General features: G+C 40.2%; 1 protein-coding gene across 2 annotated transcripts; it reads left to right on the top strand.

The window, feature by feature from the left end:
• The first annotated feature begins 516 nt into the window (after positions 1 to 516).
• On the top strand, positions 517 to 27,802 carry cpt1ab (carnitine palmitoyltransferase 1Ab (liver)). Of its 2 annotated transcripts, none has more exons than XM_058075261.1 (19): positions 517 to 686; positions 4,132 to 4,291; positions 6,422 to 6,564; positions 7,915 to 8,086; positions 8,260 to 8,361; positions 8,964 to 9,101; positions 9,179 to 9,256; positions 9,996 to 10,103; positions 10,626 to 10,713; positions 17,207 to 17,402; positions 19,156 to 19,344; positions 19,437 to 19,542; positions 19,630 to 19,746; positions 19,929 to 20,093; positions 22,056 to 22,187; positions 22,262 to 22,414; positions 25,903 to 26,016; positions 26,106 to 26,198; positions 26,334 to 27,802. In XM_058075261.1, exons 2-19 carry the CDS (start codon positions 4,151 to 4,153, stop codon positions 26,418 to 26,420), a joined length of 2,322 nt encoding a protein of 773 aa, XP_057931244.1. In that variant the 5' UTR covers positions 517 to 686; positions 4,132 to 4,150; the 3' UTR covers positions 26,421 to 27,802. The 2 variants fall into 2 exon arrangements, with proteins under 2 accessions (XP_057931244.1, XP_057931245.1); XM_058075262.1 differs by lacking the exon at positions 10,626 to 10,713 and adding an exon at positions 11,155 to 11,239 and having other exon boundaries at positions 26,334 to 27,801.

Here is a 27,802-nt window from a genome sequence, read left to right as displayed (position 1 = left end):
TGCAGCGTTGTAGCAGGGTTGTACCACCTCATCTGTGGCCTATCCCTAACCTTGTGAGGTTGTCAGTTGATGCACTATACTTTGTGTAGTTTGTCAGTTGAAGCACTGCAGTTTGATGAGTTTTGTCAATTGAAGCACTGCTGTTTGTCTCGTTTTGTCAAAATCCACAAACGCATGCTGTCCACCTATGTGGACATATTCATAACTTCTTGAAAATTTGGTGTATAAAAACAGAACCAAATCAGTTCTTACTTTTATGTCTAAAGACACATAAAAACACTTAGTAACATTTTTTTATCTCAGTTTATCATGGGTCATGCATGAAAGGGTTAATTAATAATATTATTAAATATATAGAATATCAAAGTAGCCTCGAAATCCTTTGATTTTTCTGAATGCCACCCCTGGTGGAAAAAGTTTGGACACCTCTGCCCTTCGACCAAGGAGAATCCTGACGTCACCTCACTCATTTTCTGCAATACCACATCAATCCTCTGGGAGGAGCTGTCCCGCCCGATAGAAACGTGACGTAGCAAAAGAAACAGACGGCATACACAAGCTTTTGCTCCATTCATGTAGCTCGTGTAACGTGAGCAGGACACACACAGCAGCGACACAACTGTGTCACATTCAGGAGCGAAAACTAAAGTCCTCCACAAAACTCCTCATATTCATAGGAACGTCTGGTGAGTAAAACGCCGTTCCGCCGTTGCCTTCGCGTATATCTTGCCTAGCTTGACTTGCACTGCAGTTTTACGAAGCAGCTCATTAAATATGGCTGCGACGGATTTGAAAACACAAATGGATTCAGTTAAAAAAATGTGGCGGAGTAGCCTGGATTGTTTTTGTGTGAAAGCGATTGTAAAATATGCAACGGTGTTCAAATGTGTGACGTTTAAGAGCCGTAGAAAAAGATGGTAACTTTCGCTTTTGTCGGAATGCTTGCTAATAATGATTTTGAGAGACGTAGAAGTCAGAGCCGGAGTGCAAGCTGTTGCCGATTGAATATGTCAACTTAATTTATTGTGTTTATTAGTTGTATTGAAACATATATTGATTACATTAGTGGCTTACACGCTGTCACTTGTTAAGCTGTCTTCCTAGCAACGCCTATGTAGGTAATAGTGCAAATAAAGGTCATTCATTGTCATTTACCTGCTAGCTGGACACCACTTGGACACATTAGTGAACGATATTGTTGCCTATTTCTTTGCATTATAGTGATCTGTAGTGCAAATGGAACGTAATAAATAAATGCATTATGTTATTAAAATGTCACCTGATGCTGAAGGTCAGGAAAAAAAGGGTCACCTGTGTAGCAGCACATACAGGATATGACGTATATCTGCAATGACTATAACATAATATTGCTTATTTTCCAAAGGGGGGGTGCACACTAGTGACCCAGTTTCTGGCACACCACGTGGTTTGGGGGCTGCCATACATTTGACACATGTATGACACATGTTTCGTGTTGCTACCACGTTTTTTGCGGGTGGATTTGAAACGGTGCCATGTCATGACGGCACGGCGATTCAGGAGATCTGTGATCCACGTAAAAACAAAACGTTATGTTAAAGATGGCAGTAGCGGCGTTAACTGACATAATTAATTCCCTTTCATCACGGCGATAGGCTCTTATTGACCAAAACACAACAGTTATTTGTCGATGCAAACGCAACGGGAAAGGCTCGTCGGTACATTGGAGGTTTAAAGCTAGCTTGTTTTGCTAGGTCTTTAGTTTTTCTCCATGCCTACAAGCGGCAACGCGCGGCGACCTTTCCCCCAGTTTCCGCAGAGGAGGGTTGGTCATGTGATGCTTGGGGGAGGGGCGGGCTTTAGAGTAAAGAAGGGCGATACTGGATGATTTGGTATCGGCATGATAACGCGCCAATTCTGGTATTATTGATACCGATTTAATACAAAGTATATATAATATAGGGCCAATATTTAAAGATAAGTGAATAATTTTGGGATGCTGTCTTTTTGTCTAAGAAAACATGTGCATTTAATACTTTTAATACAACAATACTAGCACTTTTAATACAACAATACTACCTCCATGAATGAATTTGTCTTACTCAGCATTCAATTTGACCCATTTTGTTGCATTTCGCTAGTGTCAGTATCAAGTTCAGGCTGTACAGCACCGATAAATCAATAAATGATAATTTATCATTAGTATTTTAAGTAGGTGGGTAGGTAACTGCCAATAAGGGATCCTCAAAGATGCATGTTCAGCCTCATCAGAGTAGAATTAAAATATCCTGTCTTCATATGCAGCTATCCTGTGTGTTTATTATCAATCCTTTTTATTTATTTGTTCTCCATATTATACAAAAATTGCAAGGAAGTGACACCAAGCAGACAGGAAATGGGAATGACCAAATAAAAGGTATAAAATGACAGGAATTCATGCCGAAAACAAGGAAAAACACACTTGATTTTACTTTTTAATGATTATATCGAGGGCTGCGCGGTGGTCGAGTGGTTAGCGCGCAGACCTAACAGCTAGGAGACCCGAGTTCAATCCCACCATCTCTGTATGGAGTTTGCGTGTTACTTGGCTGCACGGTGATCAAGTGGTTAGCGTGCAGGCCACACAGCTAGGAGACTGGAGTTCGATTCCATGTTCTCCCCGTGCATTGTGGGTTTTCTCCGGGTACTCCGGTTTCCTCCTACCAAAGACACATTTAGATTTGTTTCAACCTGAACGCCCGACACCAAATATGTATTTATACGTCTCTTACATTGTTTTTGTGCTTGAGACAGGCTAGAAGAGGTGATGATGCAAGTGCACATTAAAATAGCTCATGTTCGGTGCAGTTTTAATCCATAATATTAACCTTTATTTTGGTGTATACAGTATATAGAACAGGCTGCACGGCGGCGAGTGGTTAACACAGACGTCACAGCTAGGAGACCCGAGTTCGATTCCACCCTCGGCCATCTCTGTGTGGAGTTTGCATGTTCTTCCTGTGCATTGTGGGTCTTCTCCGGGTACTCCGGTTTCCTCCCACATTCCAAAAACATGCTAGGTTAATTGGCGACTCCAAATTGTCCATAGGTATGAATGTGAGTGTGAATGGTTGTTTGTCTATATGTGCCCTGTGATTGGCTGGCCACCAGTCCAGGGTGTACCCTCGTGAGGATAAGCGGTAGAAAATGTCAAAAGTGCAAAATAAGTAAACAAAAAGGAAAAATATCTTTTTGTATTTTGGGCCCGACGCCTCCCTGTGTCCAATAACATTGTTAACAATATACAGATATAGAATATTGTAGAAATATGAACAACACAACAAAAACAATCATACAAAAATTAACAGGAGAACTAGAAAGTATGCTCGTGGTATCGGTAATATCGATGTTTGTATCGACCCACCTCCTGCAGAACTGCTGTTTGAGTGGACACAACCTGTCTTTTACTTTTGAGTACTATTTCTATTCAATTACTGTGGTTTGCTATTCTGTTTGTGTTATTTGTGTAATTAATTTAGTAATGCAATCATTGGTGAAATGAACAGAAACCCAAAATGTGCATACGGACAAAAATATTGCAGTTTGTGGACGGCTGCAAGAGTAGTAATTACTACAATTTTTTAAATGTTATTTTCACATGAAATAAATGCTGAAGATACATTAGCTTTAATGTCTTGTTTTCACAAATGAAATCCATATTGAAAACGGATGACGCACTCACCTAACCGGTTTTCCAAGGAATTGTGGTTCTTACTTTGGCTTCGGCTTGCGGGAACCTGTTGTACCGAGAACGTTTCTTCATGTGATGTTTTAGTGATCGAGGAGACCACTGTTTAAACACACAGCCCTGAGTTTCTTCAGGCTATTCAACGGCAAATATAAGAAATGTTACTTTTCCCCACGACAGTTTAATTTTAATTTTATTAGTTAGGATTAATTTATCGAAAACATGACTGGAATACAGTATTAATGGTTTTAGAGCAATCCATGGTACAAAATACTAATTATTCTTACCGTCATGTCTGCTTCAACTTCATTTTTGTTTGAATAGCCAGTCACTATTAGTTTAAATAAAGGAACGTTTAAAGGAAGAAGCAACACAAATACCGGTTGTACTGTACAGATACTGTAATATACTGCTATGTCTTCCAGTACGCAAGGCACAGCCACCATGGCAGAAGCTCACCAGGCGGTGGCCTTTCAGTTCACCGTCACTCCAGACGGCATCGACCTGCAACTGTGCCACGAGGCTCTGCGCCAAATCTACCTCTCTGGTCTTCACTCGTGGAAGAAAAGGTTCATTCGCTTCAAGGTGAGAGCTGTTGTCTTTGAAACAGGGGGGGGGGGGGCTAAGTTGAACCTTGTAACCTTGTTGGGTCCATCTGAGATGATTGAAATCCTTTCATCGCTTATTATCATCAACTAAGACGTATCATGTCTTGTCCTGGCTGATGTGAAGTAAATAAAATGCATCATAAAAGCTCTTTTTTTAAGCAATTGCTTAATAGATGCTGAGATTCTTTCCTATGGGGGTCAGTGATTTTCAACCACTGTGACACGGCACACTAGTGTTATCCAATATCACATTTTATAATAAACATTTATTAATCATCATTTGCAAATATTATGTCAATAGCCATGAATATATGGACCCAAATATTTCCAATTGCATTTGATTTATTTGCTCAAACGGAAAGAATTGAACAGGGATGGAATATTCCTTTAACCCCAGGGGTCTCAAACTCCATTTACCTGGGGGCCACTGGAGCTAGGGTCTGGGCAAGGCTGGGCCGCATCAGGTTTTAAAAAAAACCCAAAAAAAAACGCATTTATTTTTATTACAGAAAAATATACAAACTTTTTCAGTGCTTTGGTTCCGATTTTCTACAATAAAAGCTCTGATAAAACATTCCACTGTTCTCAAATATCTTCATTTTTATTTTTCTGCACACAAAATAAGATGAAAAATAAATAAACAAATCAAGAATCAATCAGTAATAAATAAATATAATAATAATAATAATAAAACAGCAAATAATAAAAACCTAAGAAACCACATATAGTTGGTGGGTAGACAAATGATTTTTTTCAGATTAAAATGAACAAAGCATTATTAGAGCCCTGTAGACATGACAAAACACGACTATAGTCACATTTATACTCTTTTTATTTACAACATATTGCGCAACTGCAGGGTCTTGAGACACATGCTAACTCGCAAACTAGAGAGCTAGCGACCTAAACGGTAGCCTTCAAGTTATTTCCTTCAAACGTAAATAGCCAAAAACTTACCACTTCCACACGGATAGGGAGGATAACTATTAACAGTTATTTAACCTTTAACATGAACATGAATCAAACGTAATATTTTTTTCTGGGTACATGATACCATACAGCATCCATATCAAACTTGCGCGGGATGCACTAACATTAAACTTTCATATCAAGGTGGGGGCCTCAAACTAGTGACCGCATGTTTGAGATCCCTGCTTTAACCAATCCGATTAAGGCTCAAACGGAAAGTTGTCAGACTGCGTTCTTCTTCGTGGTGTTTTTCTTCTTCTGTTGTTTATTGGCGGTTGGCAAGCAGCTTTCGTGTGCATTAGCGCCATCTGTGAAACAGAATCTAAACCCTTCTATACGTTATTCACAAGTGCAGTTTTATTAAAAAAGAAAATATATATCTATATAAAACATGTCCTGAGTTGAATTATAAAATATTAGCAAGATTGAATTTGATCTTTTCCTGTTTAAATTGATCCCGGGTGCGTTCTTTCAGCGCATGCTCAGATATGACGTAACACGCAGATCCAGACGTTCTTCACTTTTAAAAATGGAGGCCAGCAATCGGCACTGGACGAAGCAAAGTTTGTTTTTGATTCAAACTAAATTTCAAGACTGGACAGACGAAAAACTGGCAATACGGAGTTATTCCAACAAGTGAAAGAAAAACTCAAGGAAGCTGATATCACGTGATGTTGATGTTTACGTTTTACTGGGCATGCCCTATTGATATCTACTCTGGTTGATTTTCACGAACGCATGTAGACAAGAGATTGGAATATTCCTTTCCATGGATACCATTGTTTCCCGAAAGGTCATTCGGAAAGAGAAAAAGTGGTGATGTAAAAACGACTTGATGCACGTGTGAGGTCGTGGTGACATTTTGGAACATTTTTGGTTAGTGGTGTGCCACAACATTTTTCCAATGTAAAAAAAAAAAAACGTGCCATGGCTCAAAAAAGGTTGAAAATCACTGGTGTACATTAACACTCCCGTTTGAAAGTCACCCTCTCGCAAACAACATGCCTGCCACTTCATGCCAGTCCATGAGTCACTCAAACATAATGACCTGATAACATTGTCTTCACCATGTGATACACTATTCTAACACTTTGATCGGGTCCCTGTGACCTTCTTTGTCCTGTCTAACCTTCCACAGAATGGGGTTATGACTGGTGTGTACCCCGGCAGCCCTGCTGGCTTCATGGTCGTGGTCGTGTCTTACATGTCGTACAATAAATACAAACAGTTGGATCCGTCTCTTGGCTTGGTTTCTAAACTGGGACAACACATACCTATTAGGTAAGACACTTTGGTACCATCAAGATCCCCTAAAAAAACGTTCACAGTTAACTAATGGCTACCAAAGATAGATTTAGATTTATTTCAACCTTAACACCCGACACCAAATATGTATTTATACGTCGTTTACATTGTTTTTGTGTTTGAGACAGACTAGAAGAGGTGATGATGCAAGTGCACATTAAAAGAGCTCATGTTCGGTGCAGTTTTAATCCATAATATTAACCTTTATTTTGGTGTATACAGTATATAGAACAGGCTGCACGGTCGTCGAGTGGTTAACGCGCAGACCTCACAGCTAGGAGACCCGAGTTCGATTCCACCCTCGGAGTTTGCATGTTCTTCCCATGCATTGTGGGTTTTCTCCGAGTACTCCGGTTTCCTCCCACATTCCAAAAACATGCTAGGTTAATTAGCGACTCCAAATTGTCCATAGGTATGAATGTGAGTGTGAATGGTTGTTTGTCTATATGTGCCCTGTGATTGGCTGGGGACTAGTCTAGGGTGTACACCGTCTCTCGCCTGAAGACAGCTGGGATAGGCTCCAGCAACCCCTGCGACCCTCGTGAGGAAAAAGCGGTAGAAAATGAATGAGTATATAGAACAGGCTGCACGGTGGACAAGTGGTTAACGCGCAGACCTCACAGCTAGGAGACCCGAGTTCGATTCCACTCCCGGCCATCTCTGTGTGGAGTTTGCATGTTCTTCCCGTGCATTGTGGGTTTTCTCTGGGTACTCTGGTTTTCTCCCACATTCCAAAAACATGCTAGGCTAATTAGCGACTCCAAATTGTCCATAGGTATGAATGTGAGTGTGAATGGTTGTTTGTCTATATGTGCCCTGTGATTGGCTGGCAACCAGTCCCAGGGTGTAACCCGCCTCTCGCCTGAAGACAGCTGGGATAGGCTCCAGCACCCCCGTGACCCTTGTGAGGATAACCGGTAGAAAATGAATGAACGAGTATCTAGAACGCAATATTCTATGTGCCTTGAAAGATCAGTCAAAATCCTCTAAAATGGCCGTCATTGAAGGGGATGTCACTTGAAAAAAATGTCTGGTAGTAAATAAGTTAATCATTACTCCTTTAATGATTGCCGCCCCAGTCAAGGTAAACAATGACTTGCATGCATATAATCAGGTTATCGAGTGTGACTTGTTTAACTTTGCATCGGCAGCAGCTCTGTGACATCATCTGTTAACAAATGTTACATAACATCTCCACATTCATTGAAATCATAACAGGGCACTTACGTTAAAAAAAAACGATTTTCCATCGTTGTTGTCTGATAGTGGGCAACCATCGAAGACTCTGGTCTACATCACCTTTTGTGTCTTTTTGTTTATCTGCAGCAAATACATGTCTACAGACACTCAGAAGATCATGGGTGGAGTCCTGGTGGGCACGGGTCTATGGGTGACCATAATCATGATCATGAGAAATGTCCTCAAGAGCTTGTTGTCATGGCACGGATGGATGTATGCACGCCACGGATCCGTCTCTTGGTCCACTCGACTATGGATGGTGAGACACGGATCGTCGCGGCAACCCGATATCACTTCAGATACGATGTCGATATCGATCTAATGGATGATACATCTTATTAATACTTATTTGTGATGTCGCTCAAACAGAGAACAATCGATGCGATCATCCATGAGATTGTCTGATACCAAACATCTTTTCTGTTTGTCCAGTTGTTAGTGAAGGTCTTCTCCGGAAGGAAACCGATGCTTTATAGTTTCCAGAACTCCTTGCCACGACTGCCTGTTCCATCTGTTAAGGATACCTGCAGGAGGGTAGGTCCTGCTAACCTCATGGGGCTTTGTTTACTTTCCAGAATTCTACCCTAGTTATTGGATCTACTACAGTAAACCTTGATATATCGGATTCAATTGTTCCCACTGGTTTTGTCCGATATAAGCGAAATCCGTTATATGCGTATACAGGAAAATGTCCGTTTTACGCATATATCGGATTTATATCCGGTATATGCGTAAATCGGATTTTATCCGTTATAAAAAGGTACTTCCTTGACTATGTTTCCAATGTACCTGGACGCGCAGGCAACGCTGCAAATGACGTCGTATAGCGGCCTGTCACCATTCGGCGAATCGGAGCGCCACGATGCGGCCATCCGATATATGCGAGGGAAATTTAATGGAAATGCATTGGAACGGGACTGGAGATTTTGTCCGAAATAGGCGAAATCCGTTATAAAAAATCCGATATTTGCAATGAATTTTTATTGGAAATGCATTACAGAAAAATCGGTTCTTTTTTATCTGTCCGTTGTGAGCGAATTTCCGATATATCCGAGTTCGATATATCCGAGGTTTACTGTAGATCTACTCTACACTGTACTGTACGTATTGGGACAACGAATGCTTTATTCTTGCAGTACCTGGAGTCGGTCCGCCCACTTATGGATGATGAAAAGTATGAAAGAATGAAGGGACTCACAAAGGACTTTGAGAAGAATCTGGGGCCAAGACTGCAGTGGTATCTCACACTGAAGTCGTGGTGGACATCAAATTACGTGAGTAAGATAGAATTGTTCCTCTTGTAATATTACGTATCTATAATGTTTTTTTTTTTCTGCTCTTCACCATGCAGGTCAGTGACTGGTGGGAGGAGTATATTTACCTTCGAGGTCGAGGGCCCATCATGGTTAACAGCAACTACTATGCCATGGTAGGAAATGCCTATCCCGATATCGGCAGTTACCAATACTATTCCGCCGATTACTATTCATGGCAAGAAAGTGGTCGATAGATCAATAATTGCTTTCTTGAACAAAACAGCGTTTGAACGGTGTCAAATGAACAAAAAAAATATATAGATTAATCACAGTAATTAATCGCAGTATTAATCATGATTGTCAAATCAAAATCAAATGCTAATTTTTACTATATTTTACTGAGAGAAAGAAACAACAGTGCAGGATTATGCAGTATATGTCATATATATATATATATATTATGGTAATGGTTTTATTTCATTTGAACATGCATCAGATTACAATTGAATGCATCCCATAATTCCATAATCAGTTCCCAGTTCCACATGTCCAAAAGGAGTAGGAAGAAGCAAAGCTTATTAAATCCTACCCCTCCATCTGGTACTTTTACAATCAGTAACATTTGTTCACTTCCTGCTTTCCTAATATAGCTTAAGGTATTTATTTTTTTTAATTTTTATTTTTTATTTAAAAAAATAAATAAAAATTGTATTTTGTATAATTGTATTCCAGTGTATTTTTTAATTAAAAAAAAAATAAATTAAAAAAAAACCTTAAACGATATTATTATGTATGTATTAACAGAACATTTAAACCACAGAACCATTAACGTGCCGTTTTTGGCAACCCTAATAAAAATGTACAAAATGTAATATTAATAATAATATTAATTAATAATATTCTCCCCCGCAGGACTTCCTGTATGTGTTTCCCACGTCCATTCAAGCTGCCAGAGCAGGTAACGCCATTCATGCCATCATGCTCTACAGAAGAAAGCTGGACCGAGCCCAGATCAAACCGGTGAGTACGGACGCGCTTTTGTTCAATCAACAAATATTCCGTAATGTAGTATCGACTAAATTAGTTCACGTCAGTGCGCCGCTTTGCTTAATTATCAGTGATTCACTAGTCAAATCAATGTGTGTGTTTTCACTTGCACAACACTCGCTCACATCCGGCTGGAATTGCATTGCTAATTTCGCTAAGCGAGATAATTCATGTTTTTGTGAATTTCTCCTATTGGTTCTAGAATGCTGTTGAAAGAGTGAATTGTAACGACTCTGCTGAGATGGCTCCATTCACTCCTATCGCTCCTTTTCCTTTCGCCAAACCCGCATGTTTGTTTTAGTGCAAATTTTCCAGTATCCTCATCAAATCTTGTCACCTTTTCTACAGTACGTTTTGTCAACCTTTCACAGATTTCAACCGACTGTATGAATTTTGTACAAATTCCCATGCATGGGCTTGCAATGTTACACACTCACATTCAGTTGTCTCTGTTTTACTGTCTTGTCCTTTTCGCTATGTCGGACGCTGCGTTAGATATACTTGCTGGCAAACAAGGTTCCTCTGTGCTCGGCTCAGTGGGAGCGGATGTTTAACACTACCCGCATCCCTGGTTTGGAGACAGGTAAGATGGGGACACACCTCTGCTGTGCCCTCTGACTCATTCCCTTCCCTGTGATCCATGTCATCACTATGGCAACAGCCGTTGGAAACCCTGACTCCTTGACTCTATGTCAGCATCAAAGCCCCGGAACAATCCAACGTATGATTGGCTCTTGTAGAACTATGGAGATTAACAAATTTCAAATTTCATGTACGGGCTTAGCTGCTGGCATCGAAAGATGGGCAGGCCTCTGGTTTCTGGACCCCGTTTAAATCCGACCCCCCCCCGGCAGCTCTATGACGTTCCTCCTGCTGCTTTTCCAACCAATCCTCATCATTTCCTTTCCATCTCATCCATTCTTCTGCCGCTGTAGGTGTGCGTGTCTGCTGCCTTATTTTTGGATTATGATGATTTTAGAATGTCATCTCTATTTGTTTGACTCTCCCCCTTCTTGCTTTTCAGCTCATGCTCCTAAACACAATTCCCATGTGTTCCTCCCAATATGAGCGTATGTTCAACACCAGTCGTGTCCCAGGTGTAGACACAGGTAGAGTCCTGAGCAGTGTTGTGTCCTCCACACTATTACCACTGTACTTCTCCTTGGGACATTTTGTCTGAATTGGAAAGAATAGAAATCGTGAAACACTCGTGTATTTGCTCTTTTTTTGCACGTGTGGTGAGTAATTTGCATGTGAGTTACGTCCGCGGTGGGTGCAGCTGTGAGATCTGCAAGGCCGACAATGCTGGGGTGGCATGGTATTTACTAAGTATGAGCTAAAGTGGGAATTGGGAGTCGGACATACATTCAGTCACTTTATTAGTTTTGGTGTGAAACCCATTGTACTGTTTACATTGGGTTACAACATTGGTTCTGTAGTGCAATATACTTGTTTATACTTCACCATGTTGCATCGCTTAATTGAATCATTTTTTAAAAAGTCATTAATTTTGCCGACCCTGATAAATTGGCGTGCATGTATACTCGGGTGCATCAAATTTGAATGGGAAATTTTAAATTCATAATATCAATTTGGCTGGCATTCCATTTTTTTCTAATGAACATAAAAATGTCTTTTGCAAAGTTTTGAGGAAATCCATTGAGATTTAGGGGTGCCACCTTACACATAAACTTTTGGAAATTTTCGGAAAATGTGCAATTGCCAAAAAGCTACATCTGGCTATCTAGCTAGCTAGCTAGCTATCTAGCTATCTCTCTCTCTCTCTCTCTCTCTCTCTCTCTCACTTGCGCTAGCTAGCTCTCTCTCTCTCTCGCTAGCTAGCTAGCTCTCTCTCGCGCTAGCTAGCTCTCTCTCGCTAGCTAGCTATCTCTCTCTCGCGCTAGCTAGCTCTCTCTCGCGCTAGCTATCTCTCTCTCGCGCTAGCTATCTCTCGCTCTCTCTCGCTCTGTCTCTCTCTCGCTAGCTAGCTCTCGCTCTCTCTCTCGCTAGCTCTCGCCCTCTCTCGCCCTCTCTCGCCCTCTCTCGCTCTCTCTCGCTAGCTCTCGCTAGCTCTCTCTCTCTCTCTCTCTCTCTCTCTCTCTCGCTAGCTCTCGCTCTCTCGCTAGCTATCTCGCTCTCTCTCTCTTGCTCTCTCTCTCTTGCTCTCTCTCTCTAGCTCTCTCTCTCTTGCTCTCTCTCTCTTGCTCTCTCTCTCTCGCTCTCTCTCTCTCGCTCTCTAGCTATCTCTCTCTCTCTCTCTCTCTCTCTCTCTCTAGCTATCTCTCTCTAGCTATCTCTCTCTTGCTATCTCTCTCTCTCTCTCTCTCTAGCTATCTCTCTCTCTCTCTAGCTATCTCTCTCTTTCTAGCTATCTCTCTCGCTATCTCTCTCGCTATCTCTCTAGCTATCTGTCTCTCGCTCTCTTTCTCTCGCTCTCTCTAGCTCTCTCTCGCTCTCTCTCAAGCTATCTCTCGCTCTCTCTCTAGCTATCTCACTCTCTCTCTAGCTATCTCTCTTTCTCTATCTCTCTCTCTTTCTCTCTCTCTTTCTCTCTCTCTCTAGCTATCTCTCGCTCTCTCTCTCTCTCTAGCTAGCTCTCTCTCTCTCTCTCTCTCTCTCTCTCTCTCTCTCTCTCTCTCTCTCTCTCTCTCTAGCTATCTCTCTTTCTCTCTCTCTCTCTAGCTATCTAGCTAATGTTATCTACAGTAGAGGCAATGAGCACTAAATACCTATAAATATGACTACAAATCATTCAAATTACAAAACCGCAAATTTGCTAGTAATATGTAATAGGAGTATAAATACCAAAAAAAACATAAAGATCACCTCAGAGTTCTTGAGCTGCAGTCTTTGCTGACCTCAAATCTCCATGGCGACCATTGAACTGTTCACCACTTTATTCCACAAAAACAGACGTATGGTGGCACCCCTAAATAATCATCATGTATCGGAAAAATATATTGTTTTTACATATATTGGAACATTTTTAGTACAACCCAGCCATATCAAAATTCAATAATAGTGTTTTTTTGATGCACCCTAATGTATATACGTGTTTGTTTTCCTCGTGTCTCCGTACCACACTGGCTAGGTGACAAGAGGGTCCGTGTGTCTTTGTACATTGGTTCTACAGAACGAGTGAACCCTCCTGTCACCCATTCAGCCTTTTTGTCCCGGTACGTGGAAGTGGGGGGGGGGGGGGTACTGTTGAGTGCCTACAATGACAGCGAGCTTGCAGCAATTCTCATGCAAAAGCAACGGTTTCTAAGCGTGGAGTACTTTTGAAAGTACTCAATAAAGCTGTTTTTGGTTTGTTTTGCCATAAAATACCGCAGTTCTTTGCCGGATTGAGTACAGTGAAGTCATCGCTGTATAGTTCAGATGTGCGCATATGAATATGTTACGTTTATATTCATGTAAACTGAGTCGTTTGGCTTGTTGGAATCGGTGCAAATTCGGTGTTGGTAATAACGAGGAATTGAATACTGTAGCTGTACCTGTAGCTCTCTCTCTCTCTCTCTCTCTCTCTCTCTCTCTCTCTCTCTCTCTCTCTCTCTCTCTCTCTCTCTCTCTCTCTCTGTCTCTCTCTGTCTCTGTCTCTGTCTCTCTCTCTCTCTCTCTCTCTCTCTCTCTCTCTCTCTCTCTCTCTCTCGCTCTCTCTCTCGCTCTCTCGCTCTCTCGCTCTCTCGCTCTCTCGCTCTCTCGCTCTCTCGCTCTCTCGCTCTCTCGCTCTCTCGCTCTCTCGCTCTCTCGCTCTCTCGCTCTCTCGCTCTCTCGCTCTCTCGCTCTCTCTCTTTCTCTCTCTCTCTCTAGCTAGCTCTCTCTTTCTCTCTCTCTCTCTAGCTAGCTCTCTCTTTCTCTCTCTCTCTCTAGCTAGCTCGCTCTCTCTCTCTCTCTCTCTCTAGCTAGCTCGCTCTCTCTCTCCCTCTCTCTCTAGCTAGCTCGCTCTCTCTCTCCCTCTCTAGCTAGCTCTCTCTCTCTCTCTCTCTCTCTCTCTAGCTAGCTCTCTCTCTCTCTAGCTAGCTCTCTCTCGCTCTCTCTCTCTAGCTAGCTCTCTCTCGCTCTCTCTCTCTAGCTAGCTCTCTCTCGCTCTCTCTAGCTAGCTCTCTCTCTCTCTCTAGCTCTCTCTCTCTCTCTCTCTCTCTCTAGCTCTCTCTCTCTCTCTCTCTCTCTAGCTAGCTCTCTCTCTCTCTCTCTCTCTAGCTAGCTCTCTCTTTCTCTCTCTAGCTAGCTCTAACGAGGAATTGAATACTGTAGCTGTACCTAATAAAGTGGCTGGAAAGTGTATCATCTTTACAATCGCCACCCCGAGACCTAAACACTTAAAGAAGTATCAGGCCAATTATGGATATTAAGAGGGGGCACAACTGAGATGATGTCCTTGTGTAATCATAGCGGTACTAACATCATGCTTCATAATACGGACTATTAATGCATGCTCTAATATGCACAATTTTACTAAACTAAAAGTAAAAGCAGTTCACTTAGGACTGCCTCGGCACTCAAAACCAGAAAATGCCATTAACGTGGCTAAAGGTTGTATCGGCATTCTTCTTCTTCTTCAGTAGATAGTAGATGGTCACCTCCATCAACATTATAGCTGGAGGTTTGATAACGGAGCAGGCAAAGTATAATCTGCATGTCTGCTACTTCCTGTTTGGAGGGGTTGTTCCAAATGTAAGCATTCTCTGGTTTCTCTGGTTCTTGTTGGGACACTGAAAGCATCACCAAGACAATATACATTTTTGTTTTTGCATTTGAACACACCCAAAAATATCGTTTGTCTTGATTATGCTCCGTGCTGTTCAAAACAAGTTTTGAATCAATCAATCTTTTATTTTCCATCCACTTTTCCTGCATGTTCAAGAGGCCTTTTTTTAGTCACATAGTCCCTTCCATCGCATATTAGATCACCTTCAACGTCTCATCCTCCTTATCATTTCACACTTTGAACATTCACATTCATGAATGAATGCCAAATATAGGAAATTATGTAAAAATAAGAACTTTTATGAAGCTCTTGCCATCCACATGATTATGCAGTGGATCCCCGCATATGTATGTGTGACAACGCAAATTTGCAGATTTTTTTTTTTTAAATTTGTGGAGAACATCTGCCCATTCCGTGCTTTTAATTTCCATAATTAAGATGTAATTTGGTGGTGCTCTGTATTTTCAGTAAATCAGTTTGATATTTACTCCCACAAACCAGCATGGAATTATTATTATTATTATTATTATTATTATTATTATTATTATTATTATTATTATCCAAACGCCTACCTCATGCACAGTGATATACATGCAAAAAAAAATTTTTTTTAATACAGCAATCCTTCGTTTATTTGCTTAATCGGTTCCAGACCTGACAGAAATAAGTGAATGTCCGCAAAGTCGGATTCAGTAATAATAAACAGAAGATTTTCATAGTTAAAGCATACAAAACCCTAGCATGACTTTCTAAATGTGATTTTTATCATTATTAGAGCCCTTTGGCATGAAATAGCACCCCTATAGTCACCTTTACACTCATATTATTTAATATTTTTGATATCATAACAGAAAATAAGACATAAATAAGACTCATTCTCACATGTGTTTCAATAAATGTCTTACGGACGTGTGGACAGGAAGTGATGTCAGGGATTTAGAGTTGAGTTTTAGTTGGGAGTCCGGCCACAACATTAGCCTGTGTTGTTATTATAATGATGATGTTTATTAAACAGAAGATTTTCATAGTTAAAGCATACAAAACCCTAGCATAACTTTCTAAATACAATTTTTACCATTATTAGAGCCCTCTCGGCATGAAATAGCACCCCTATAGTCACCTTTACACTCATATTATTTAATATTTTTGATATCATAACAGAAAATAAGACATAAATAAGACTCATTCTCACATGTGTTTCAATAAATAAATGTCTTACAGACGTGTGGACAGGAAGTGATGTCAGGGATTTAGAGTTGAGTTTTAGTTGGGAGTCTGGCCACAACATTAGCATGTGTTATTATAATAATGATGTTTATTGTTTTTGTTGTTGTTATTATTATTATGTTTTTTATATTTTTGGTACTACTATTATTATGTTGTTATTATTGCTATGCTAACTGCATTTTGTTGCGCTGTACCAGTGACATTAGCAATAACCATAATGTTGAATCTAATCTTATGTAATCTAATCTTTATTGTGCCAGTTATGAGATAGTTTTTTGTATTTTAGTTAATTGAGAACACCCTTGAAAATGTTTAATATATCAATATTTAGAACTAATAATAGGCCGCAGTCAACCACGAAAAACAGCTATCATATATTAATTAATTCCGAGTGGTGTTAAAACCACGATGGAGTACTGGGAAGCCCCAGTTATTTTTGGTTGCACCGTGAGTGAGGTGGGCGTTTGGTTTAATGAGCTGAACGTATCTTCATAGTTGTTTCAATTACTTTTTCAATTTTAAAAGCGGGGATCTTCTGTGTAATTAAATTCTAATATCGTCCTGATCTCATTCACTTTTTGTCAGTTTGCAGTCATGCAATAATTGACATAATTTTTTTTCTTGCTCAAAAATCTACCCTCTCTATCCTATGATGACTAAGCGACATGTTAATGTTTACATCTTTATTTAAAGAATATTGTAAATATTACATAGACATGTATGAGAGTATATAATTTTTGAAATGGCACAAAATAACCAAACCATGAGGTCACCCGCCTGAGGATCTTAGTCACAGGATTGCAAATAATTTAATAATTTGGAGTAAGTGCATGAAATATTTTGGTAGCCTTTCCCAGATGTGTGCCTTGCTCCAATGCTGTGTCTGAACTTCCTGGGAACGTCGGTTAACATCATGGTGTGGATATGCTAATACAGCGATGTGCCATTTCAAATCATTTTTTTTGTCATTTACGAGGTGATGAGTATAGATTTTTGAGGATTTGGAAAAAAAAAAGTGGACTGCAACAATATGAGAATAAACAAAAATATTTTTATTTCATACATACACAATACACAAACACACACACAACAATGCTGTTCGCCCTTCTCCATCTTACTCATGGTCCTTCTCCTCCAGACAACCTTCAGCACATGAATGAGAGCAAACACATAGCGGTGTACCACAAAGGCCGCTTCTTCAAGGTGTGGATGTTTTACGACGGACGGCTGCTCTTGCCGCGGGAGATCGAGCAGCAGATGGAGAGGATCCTGGCTGACAAGTCCGAGCCAATGCCAGGAGAGGAGAGGCTCGCTGCGCTTACCGCAGGAGATAGGTGTGTGCATTGCAGGCACTCGTCATATTTATGAGTGCTGGTGGCATCTGGAGGACAGTGCATGTAATATATATTATATATACAGTAAACCTCAGATATATCGGATTCAATTATTCCCACTGGTTTTGTCCGATATAAGCGAAATCTGTTATATGCGTATACCGGAAAATGTCCGTTTTACGCATATATCGGATTTATATCCGGTATATGCGTAAATGGGATTTTATCCGTTATAAAAAGGCACTTCCTTGACTATGTTTCCAATGTACCTGGACGCGCAGGCAACGCTGCAAACGCTGCAAATGACGTCGTATAGCGGCCTGTCACCATTCGGCGAATCGGAGCGCCACGATGCGGCCATCCGATATATGCGAGGGAAATTTCATGGAAATGCATTGGAACGGGACTGGAGATTTTGTCCGAAATAGACGAAATCCGTTATAAAAAATTCGATATATGCAATGAATTTTTATTGGAAATGCATTACAGAAAAATCGGTTCTTTTTTTATCTGTTCGTTGTGAGCGAATTTCCGATATATCCGAGTCCGATATATCCGAGGTTTACTGTACATATATACAGTGGTGGTGACATTGACATTGGAAAATAAGGGAAATTGAATTTGGAAGCTTTACTTGGAACCTCCTTAATATCCAACAGTGCAAAATGTTGATTCTTACAGTCTGAAATTTTGAGTATTTGGGTTAGCACGCAGGCCACACAGCTAGAAGACCCGAGTTCGATTCCCCCCCTCAGGCATCTCTATGTGGAGTTTGCATGTTCTCCCCGTGCATGCGTGGGTTTTCTCCGGGTACTCCGGTTTCCTCCCACATTCCAAAAACATGCTAGGTTAATTAGCGACTCCAAATTGTCCATAGGTATGAATGTGAGTGTGAATGGTTGTTTGTCTATATGTGCCCTGTGATTGGCTGGCCACCAGTCCAGGGTGTACCCCTGCCTCTCGCCTGAAGACAGCTGGGATAGGCTCCAGCAACCCCTGCGTTCCTCGTGAGGATAAGCAGTAGAAAATGAATTAATCAATATTGATTATTTTGATATTCAAATTTGATATTGGCTGCACGGTAGGGGAGTGGTTAGCGCGCAGGCCTCATAGCAAGGAGACCAGAGTTCAATTCCACCCTCGGCCATCTCTTTGTGGAATTTGCATGGCTTTCCTCCCACATTCCGAAAACATGCTAGGTTAATTAGCGACTCCAAATTGTCCATAGGTATGAATGTGAGTGTGAATGGTTGTTTGTCTATATGTGCCCTGTGATTGGCTGGCCACCAGTCCAGGGTGTACCCATGCCTTTCGCCTGAAGACAGCTGGGATAGGCTCCAGCACCCATGCAACCCTGGTAGAAAATGAATGAATGGTCGCCGCGGCGCCTGGATGGTGGACGAGTGGTTACCACTTCCACTCAGCGAGGAGACTCTGGTTCGATTCCCCCCTCGGGCATCTCTATGTAGAGTTTCCATACTTCCGTACTCCGGTTTCCTCCCACATTCCAAAAACATGCTAGGTTAATTAGCGACTCCAAATTGTCCATAGGTATGAATGTGAGTGTGAATGGTTGTTTGTCTATATGTGCCCTGTGATTGGCTGGCCACCAGTCCAGGGTGTACCCTGCCCTTGTGAGTATAAGCGATATAAAATGAATGAATGAATAGTTTGAGTAATTAGTTAATTAAGGTTTCTTATTAAGATTACTTATCTTGACTGGCAACATTGTTGATATATCGACTGTGCGTAGGACCCCATGGGCAAAAAGCCGTGACGCCTACTTCAGCCGTGGCAAGAACAAGCAATCGCTGGACGCCATCGAGAAAGCAGCCTTCTTCGTGACGCTCGACGACACCGAGCAGCGGTTTGAAGAAAGCAACCCAGTCAAGTCCCTGGATCGCTATGCTAAATCCTTACTCCATGGAAAGTGCTACGACAGGTTGGAAAAAAATGCATGGAAAAAAAAAATATATATCCGTTACGCAAGGCAGCTCGATACACCCAGGGGGTTTCTTCTCTTTACTCACTCAGGTGGTTTGATAAATCCTTTAACCTGATCGTTTTTAAGAATGGCACCATGGGTCTGAATGCTGAGCACTCCTGGGCTGATGCTCCAATCATTGGTCATCTGTGGGAGGTGTGTCATTCTGGTTCACATCAGCGTTGTGTTCAAATACAAGTCGATGAATGACATTTTTAAATGTGTTTTTTTTTTTTTTTTTAGCACGTGCTTTCAATGGATCCATTTAAGCTTGGATATACTGATGAAGGGCACTGCTGTGGGGAGAGGCACCCCAACCTACCTGCCCCACAGAGACTGCAGTGGGATATCACCCCTGAGGTTAGCACATTTAGCACGCTAAATAATATTTGTAGTGTCATGGAACTTTGCTTCCCCCTGCTGGTTGCTTTGACTACCTGCACCAGTCTTAGTTATTGCATGCTTTTAACACTCAGGTATTCAATCAATTTCACAGTATATTTTTTTAGCCTAATGTATTATCTTTTGCATTTGGTTTTTAGTGCCAAGAGGCCATCGACAGCTCGCTGACGGTTGCCAGGACTCTCGCTAACGATGTGGACAGCCACATTTTCCCTTTCAATGACTTTGGGAAGGGTCTCATCAAGAAGTGCCGCACCAGTCCTGATGCCTTTATCCAAATCGCCCTGCAGTTGGCTCATTACAGGGTTAGTACGTTCCCCCTTTGTCGCTCATTTGCATGAATGTAATCTCTGTTGATCAATAATAAGCTATCATAAAATGTGCATGATGTGGAGGAGAGGTATAGAAAATGACATGTTGTAAAATTAGAAAGTTGTACTGTTAACTACTGATTTTCAAACTTGTATAGGCGTGGTTGATGAGCCAATACATCAAACTAAACAAAATAAATTAAATAAAATTTAAATAAATTAAAATAAAATTTTAATTTAATTTACTTATTTTTTTAATTTAATTAATTTTTTTATTTAAATAAATTAAAATAAAATTTTAATTTAATTTACTTAAATTTTTTAATTTAATAAAAAAAAAAATATTTTTAAAAGTCTATTGCATTGTTTTTCCCCCAGACACACATTTCTACACTAGAATCAAATTAAATTTGAGTGATGAAAAATTATGAAAAATAAGTTTTAGTACTTGTGAAACTTATATTTACCATAATTTCTTCAGTCATCCCTCCTTTATTGTGATTAATTAATTCCAGATCAAATAGTGGTAAGTGAATTTCCCCACAGTAGGATTTCTTACGGCATATTTTTGTAAGTAGAGCATAGAAAACCGATTTATAACCATCCTCATTAACACCGTTAAAGCCCTCTAGACATGAAATAGCACCCCTATAGCCACCTTTAAACTTGTATTATCTGATATAGTAGATGGAATAATAGAAAATAGGACATTATATATATTCAGGCGTGGGGAGAGTTGTTTTTTTAATTTTTTTTCTGCTTCCGGGACTTCTTGTAGTAGCATTAGAAGATCAGACCAGATTACCGACACCCTCAACTTGAACTGAGAGAGGTACAGATCGTTTAGAAATAAACGAGTTGCTGACAGCTGCTAGCAAGCCAAGCTAACTGGAAAAACTGCTGCAGTTCAAAGCGGTTGCCTAGCAACAGCGCCAAACGGAAAGCAAAATGATGCCAGTCTTGGAAATCCAAAATGAGAGACCAGGGCCGTTCTGGCTGACAGATGATGCTTGGCATTAGATAGATGGTGCCTCCAAGAATGTCCATCTGGGGTTCGGCATCATGTTGACTTCTCCGTGACCAACATTGGGAGTTATTTTGCGCTACAGGAGCACGAATAAGGAAGGATACATCTTAGTGACCTGCTAGCACAGATTGGAAATGTACGTTAGCGGAACAACAGCCTCAAGAATGGATTCTCTGAGATCACTGATGAAGTCATAAACCGTAAGAAAAATAGCACTGAACAAGAATAACACGCATCAGGGTACTACAAGATGATAATACTGCCTTAGTAAGGAGGTTAAACGCGTTTTCCTTATCCGTCAATAACATGAACAGCGTGATGCGTTCATGAACATCACAATGTAGAACATGAACATCAGGCTACCACATCAACAGGTCGCTAAATTAACATACCGACAACTATAAGTGTAGAATACTACATACGCATAATACATAATATATATTATGTATTATATAATATTATATTTATAGTATTATATTTGTATTTTTCTTAATTTAGTCATTTTTATGATTGAAAATTCTCGGTTTAGACCCATAATATTTTTAAAAATGCATTTTTTGCAAACTCATAAGCTCTATTCAACAATGAAATAACATGATTTATGAATATATTTAGGAAAATCCGTCAAAGTGAAATTAAAACGCCACATCCGATACACAAAAAATTGAATTACTATTGTTAATTCTGTTATTATTTGTTCCCAAAAATTTTATTTTTATGACTGCAGCCCCTTTGTAATGTCACTCATAAGTTTCTTAAAATACCAGCAGAGGGCAGTCACAATATGATGATGATAAAATGATTTTTGCTAATGTTTTTTTTTCTAATTTTATATTGAAGCCAAAATTCATTCTTCTTTTTATTCTTCATTTAGAATATTTAATGAGAAGTAATCACTGTAGAAGTTGACTGATCTTGTCTCCAAACAGGACAAAGGAAAGTTCTGCCTGACCTACGAAGCCTCCATGACCCGTTTGTTCCGTGAAGGCCGAACCGAAACAGTCCGCTCTTGCACCATGGAGACTTGCACCTTCGTCCATTCCATGATCAAAGATGAGACTGTAAGATCATTTTTTTTGCCGAGGCATATGGGATTTGCTTCAACAGACTTGTTCGTCTTCTGTTGTCCTGTCAGAGAGAAGAACGTCTGAAGTTGCTGAAACTTGCAGCAGAGAAACATCAAAATATGTACCGCTTGGCTATGACGGGCAAAGGCATCGATCGCCACCTCTTCTGTCTTTACGTGGTTTCCAAGTACCTGGGAGAAGACTCGGCCTTCCTCAAGGAGGTACGGACTGCCAATGATGTTTGTGTAAATTGGATTTGGACTTAGCATCAATTCATTCCAGAAGAGTCAACTTAAACCAAAACAGATTCTAACCAAGGTAAGTTTTTAGTACAGTGGTACCTTGATTAGCGTCATTAATTCATTCCAACTTAAACCAAAACCGGCTCGAACCAAGGCAAGTTTTTAGCACAGTGGTGCCTTCATTAGCATCATTAATTTATTCCAGAAGAGTCAACTTAAACCAAAACAGACTCTAACCAAGGCAAATTTTTAGTACACTGGTGCCTTGATTAGCATCGTTAATTCATTCCAGAAGAGTCAACTTAAACCAAAACAGACTCTAACCAAGGCAAGTTTTTAGTACAGTGGTGCCTTGATTAGCATCCTTAATTCCAGAAGAGTCAACTTAAACCAAAACAGACTCTAACCAAGGCAAGTTTTTAGTACAGTGGTGCCTTGATTTGCATCATTAATTCATTCCAGAAGAGTCAACTTAAACCAAAACGGACTCTAACCAAGGCAAGTTTTTAGTACTGTGGTCCCTTGAGTAGCATCATAAATTCATTCCAGAAGAGTCAACTTAAACCAAAACAGATTCTAACCAAGGCAAGTTTTTAGTACAGTGGTACCTTGATTAGCGTCATTAATTCATTCCAACTTAAACCAAAACCGGCTCGAACCAAGGCAAGTTTTTAGCACAGTGGTGCCTTCATTAGCATCATTAATTTATTCCAGAAGAGTCAACTTAAACCAAAACAGACTCTAACCAAGGCAAATTTTTAGTACACTGGTGCCTTGATTAGCATCGTTAATTCATTCCAGAAGAGTCAACTTAAACCAAAACAGACTCTAACCAAGGCAAGTTTTTAGTACAGTGGTGCCTTGATTAGCATCCTTAATTCCAGAAGAGTCAATTTAAACCAAAACAGACTCTAACCAAGGCAAGTTTTTAGCACAGTGGTGCCTTGATTAGCATCATTAATTCATTCCTGAAGAGTCAACTTAAACCAAAACAGACTCGAACCAAGGCAAGTTTTTAGCACAGTGGTGCCTTGATTAGCATCCTTAATTCCAGAAGAGTCAACTTAAACCAAAACAGACTCTAACCAAGGCAGGTTTTTAGTACAGTGGTGCCTTGATTAGCACCCTTAATTAATTACAGAAGAGTCAACCTGAACCAAAACAGACTCTAACCAAGGCAAGTTTTTAGTACAGTGGTGCCTTGATTAGCATCTTTAATTCCAGAAGAGTCAACTTAAACCAAAACAGACTCTAACCAAGGCAGGTTTTTAGTACAGTGGTGCCTTGATTAGCACCCTTAATTAATTACAGAAGAGTCAACTTGAACCAAAACAGACTCTAACCAAGGCAAGTTTTTAGTACAGTGGTGCCTTGATTAGCATCTTTAATTCCAGAAGAGTCAACTTAAACCAAAACAGACTCTAACCAAGGCAGGTTTTTAGTACAGTGGTGCCTTGATTAGCACCCTTAATTAATTACAGAAGAGTCAATTTAAACCAAAACAGACTCTAACCAAGGGACGTTTTTTAGTACAGTGGTGCCTTTTATTAGCGTCATTAATTCATTCCAGAGGCGTCAACTTAAACCAAAACAGGCTCGAACCAAGGCAAGTTTTTAGCACAATGGTGCCTTTTATTTGCGTCATTAATTCATTCCAGAAGAATCAACTTAAACCAAAACAGACTCGAACCAAGGCAAGTTTTTAGTACAGTGGTGCCTTGATTAGCATCATTAATTCATTCCAGAAGGGTCAACTTAAACCAAAACAGACTCTAACCAGGACAAGTTTTTAGTACAGTGGTGCCTTGATTAGCATCATTATTAGCGTCATTATTTAATTCCAGTGGAGTCAACTCAAACCAAAACAGACTCTAACCAAGGCAAGTTTTTAGTACAGTGGTGCCTTGATTAGCATCATTAATTCATTCCAGAAGAGTCAACTTAAACCAAAACGGACTCAAACCAAGGCAAGTTTTTAGTACAGTGGTGCCTTCATTAGCATCATAAATTAATTCCAGAAGAGTCAACTTAAACCAAAACAGACTCTAACCAAAGCAAGTTTTTAGTACAGTGGGGCCTTGATTAGTGTCATTAATTCATTCCAGAAGAGTCAACTTAAACCAAAACAGACTCTAACCAAGGCAAGTTTTTAGTACAGTGGTGCCTTGATTAGCATCTTTAATTCCAGAAGAGTCAACTTAAACCAAAACAGACTCTAACCAAGGCAGGTTTTTAGTACAGTGGTGCCTTGATTCATTCATTCATTCATTTTCTACCGCTTTTTCCTCACGAGGGTCGCGGGGTGTGCTGGAGCCTATCCCAGCTGTCTTCGGGCGAGAGGCGGGGTACACCCTGGACTGGTCGCCAGCCAATCACAGGGCACATATAGACAAACAACCATTCACACTCACATTCATACCTATGGACAATTTGGAGTGGCCAATTAACCTAGCATGTTTTTGGAATGTGGGAGGAAACCGGAGTACCCGGAGAAAACCCACGCATGCACGGGGAGAACATGCAAACTCCACACAGAGATGGCCGAGGGCGGGGACCGAACCCTGGTCTCCTAGCTGTGAGGTCTGCGCACTAACCACCAGACCGCCGTGCCGCCCGCCTTGATTAGCACCCTTAATTAATTACAGAAGAGTCAATTTAAACCAAAACAGACTCTAACCAAGGGACGTTTTTTAGTACAGTGGTGCCTTTTATTAGCGTCATTAATTCATTCCAGAGGCGTCAACTTAAACCAAAACAGGCTCGAACCAAGGCAAGTTTTTAGCACAATGGTGCCTTTTATTTGCGTCATTAATTCATTCCAGAAGAATCAACTTAAACCAAAACAGACTCGAACCAAGGCAAGTTTTTAGTACAGTGGTGCCTTGATTAGCATCATTAATTCATTCCAGAAGGGTCAACTTAAACCAAAACAGACTCTAACCAGGACAAGTTTTTAGTACAGTGGTGCCTTGATTAGCATCATTATTAGCGTCATTATTTAATTCCAGTGGAGTCAACTCAAACCAAAACAGACTCTAACCAAGGCAAGTTTTTAGTACAGTGGTGCCTTGATTAGCATCATTAATTCATTCCAGAAGAGTCAACTTAAACCAAAACGGACTCAAACCAAGGCAAGTTTTTAGTACAGTGGTGCCTTCATTAGCATCATAAATTAATTCCAGAAGAGTCAACTTAAACCAAAACAGACTCTAACCAAAGCAAGTTTTTAGTACAGTGGGGCCTTGATTAGTGTCATTAATTCATTCCAGAAGAGTCAACTTAAACCAAAACAGACTCTACTTTGGGAAAATACTAAAGTAGTAACGCCACATGTGAGAAAAAGAACATAAATATGGTGGTGGTAGTGTGATGGTCTGGGCTGTTTTGCCGCTTCAGGACCTGGCTCAGTTCTCGTAGGCTCAGTTCTTGTATTTCACTCAATGATGACCCCATCTGTTATGTTGTAGGTCCTGTCCGAGCCTTGGAGACTCTCTACCAGTCAGACACCTCTTCAGCAGGTGGAGCTGTTCGACCTGGTCCGACACCCTGAATATGTGTCGTCTGGAGGAGGATTTGGACCCGTATGTTGTCATGCAGTGCCAAGAAAGAGGAATAAAAATTTAATATGAAGACCTGTTACAAATTGATGTACATTTTTGTCTTCTGTTAGGTGGCTGATGATGGTTACGGCGTCTCTTACATCATCGTCGGGGAAAACCTGATCAACTTCCACATCTCCAGCAAACACTCCAGCCCGGAAACTGTGTGTTTACTTTTATTTACTTTCCTTATCACCTTTTATTTTGCATATTGTGTGATCTTAATTGAGTTATTATTTCTTAAAATGAGAAATGTTTTTTTTTGTTGAATTTATATAAAATTAATATTTTCGTTACAGGACTCCCACCGCTTTGGCGCCAACATCAGGCAGGCCATGTTGGACATACTCGACCTCTTCCAGCTTGACAACAAAGCTTCCAAGTGACTCTCATCATTTTAAACAAGTTATATTAATTCTTCCGGAGGCTGTACAGAATCAAATGTAGGGTTTGGGATATTTACATTTATGTTTGTAGAAAAAAAAAAAAAAATAGGGTGATTGGGATTATATTTCCAAACCTTTTACGTTTGTGTTTGTGTGTACCGTATGCATACTGCAAAGATGGATTCTAATGCTAGTGCACAGATCAACGTTTCTATTTACAGGACTGTATACAACAGTGCCTTAGCGATGACCCACTTATGTATAAAAAGGGCAGAAAGGGAGGAGAGATTAGATCTGAGATCAGTTTTTATCTCACTTCATTTTGAAGGATGGAGCAGAAAACATAATTCAATATTTAAGGTTTTAAGTTGCAATGTGGTGCAGGATCTTCTTCTGCTTTGATTATCTTTCTTCTTTTTTTTTTATTTCCTAGACTCTTTGTCTTTGCTTATTTACATCTTTAAGCACCTCAATACTCATCGTCAGGTTTGGTCCGCAGAGTGTGTATTATTCTAGAAATTAATGCATCATGTGACCGCGGTCTCTTTCCGTTCCGTGCACATATGCATTGAACGTGCGATTGTACGATATAGCGACTAATGTTTGTGTTGTTTTTTCATCCTCAGGATTGAATCACTTGGTGTAATAATCTTAAAGTGCTTTTTTTCCCCCAGCATGTATATGTGCAGCAGTCGTAGAAATGCAGTACTGTACAATATGACTTTGGTGATGCGTTCACTAATGTTTGTTAACCACGTATTTGTTGTACACTCCACGAATGAGATGGTTAAGTAGGGTCACTTTCATTTCACTGTTTTATTAGCCAACTTTTAATTTGTCGAGTAGTATCATGGCGCCGATTTTTTTCATCTCTACAGTCCAAAAAGACCACTTGTCATGCTTTGGAATGCATTTTGTGACGTGCGTGTTGCCAGTACCATTTTATTTATTTTTACTTTTAACTTCTTTATGCGGACAACAAACACATTCGGGCTACGTCACATAATGCCTCCGTTCTCATTTAGGGTGACACAGATCTTTTTTGATGACAACCTTCGCCAGTGTGTTTTAGTTGTATGACTTATGAGTAGATGTCATGTTTACACCGCTGCATGGTTTTGGAAAGTGATGCTGTATATGTTTGCTTCTAATTTAAGATAAAAAATGACAAGCAGCTGGGACATACCAAAATAAGTTTTAACAATAAAGCGAATGTCAGACAACTATTTTGAGTGCTGAGTGTGTTAAATGGGTGTTTTTGTGTTTTGTTTTTTACTTTGTGTTAAATTAACGCTGTAAAAGTATACATGCAACACTTGTAGCCGGGCCTATAGAGCCACAACAGTCCTTATTGGCTAAGGGAGAACCCGCGATTATGTTCT

The sequence above is a fragment of the Doryrhamphus excisus genome, chromosome 6 (assembly GCF_030265055.1).
Source record: "Doryrhamphus excisus isolate RoL2022-K1 chromosome 6, RoL_Dexc_1.0, whole genome shotgun sequence".
NCBI lineage: Eukaryota > Metazoa > Chordata > Actinopteri > Syngnathiformes > Syngnathidae > Doryrhamphus > Doryrhamphus excisus.
The sequence above is the reverse complement of the archived record's forward strand: the minus strand, read 5'-3'. Positions and strand labels throughout refer to the sequence as shown.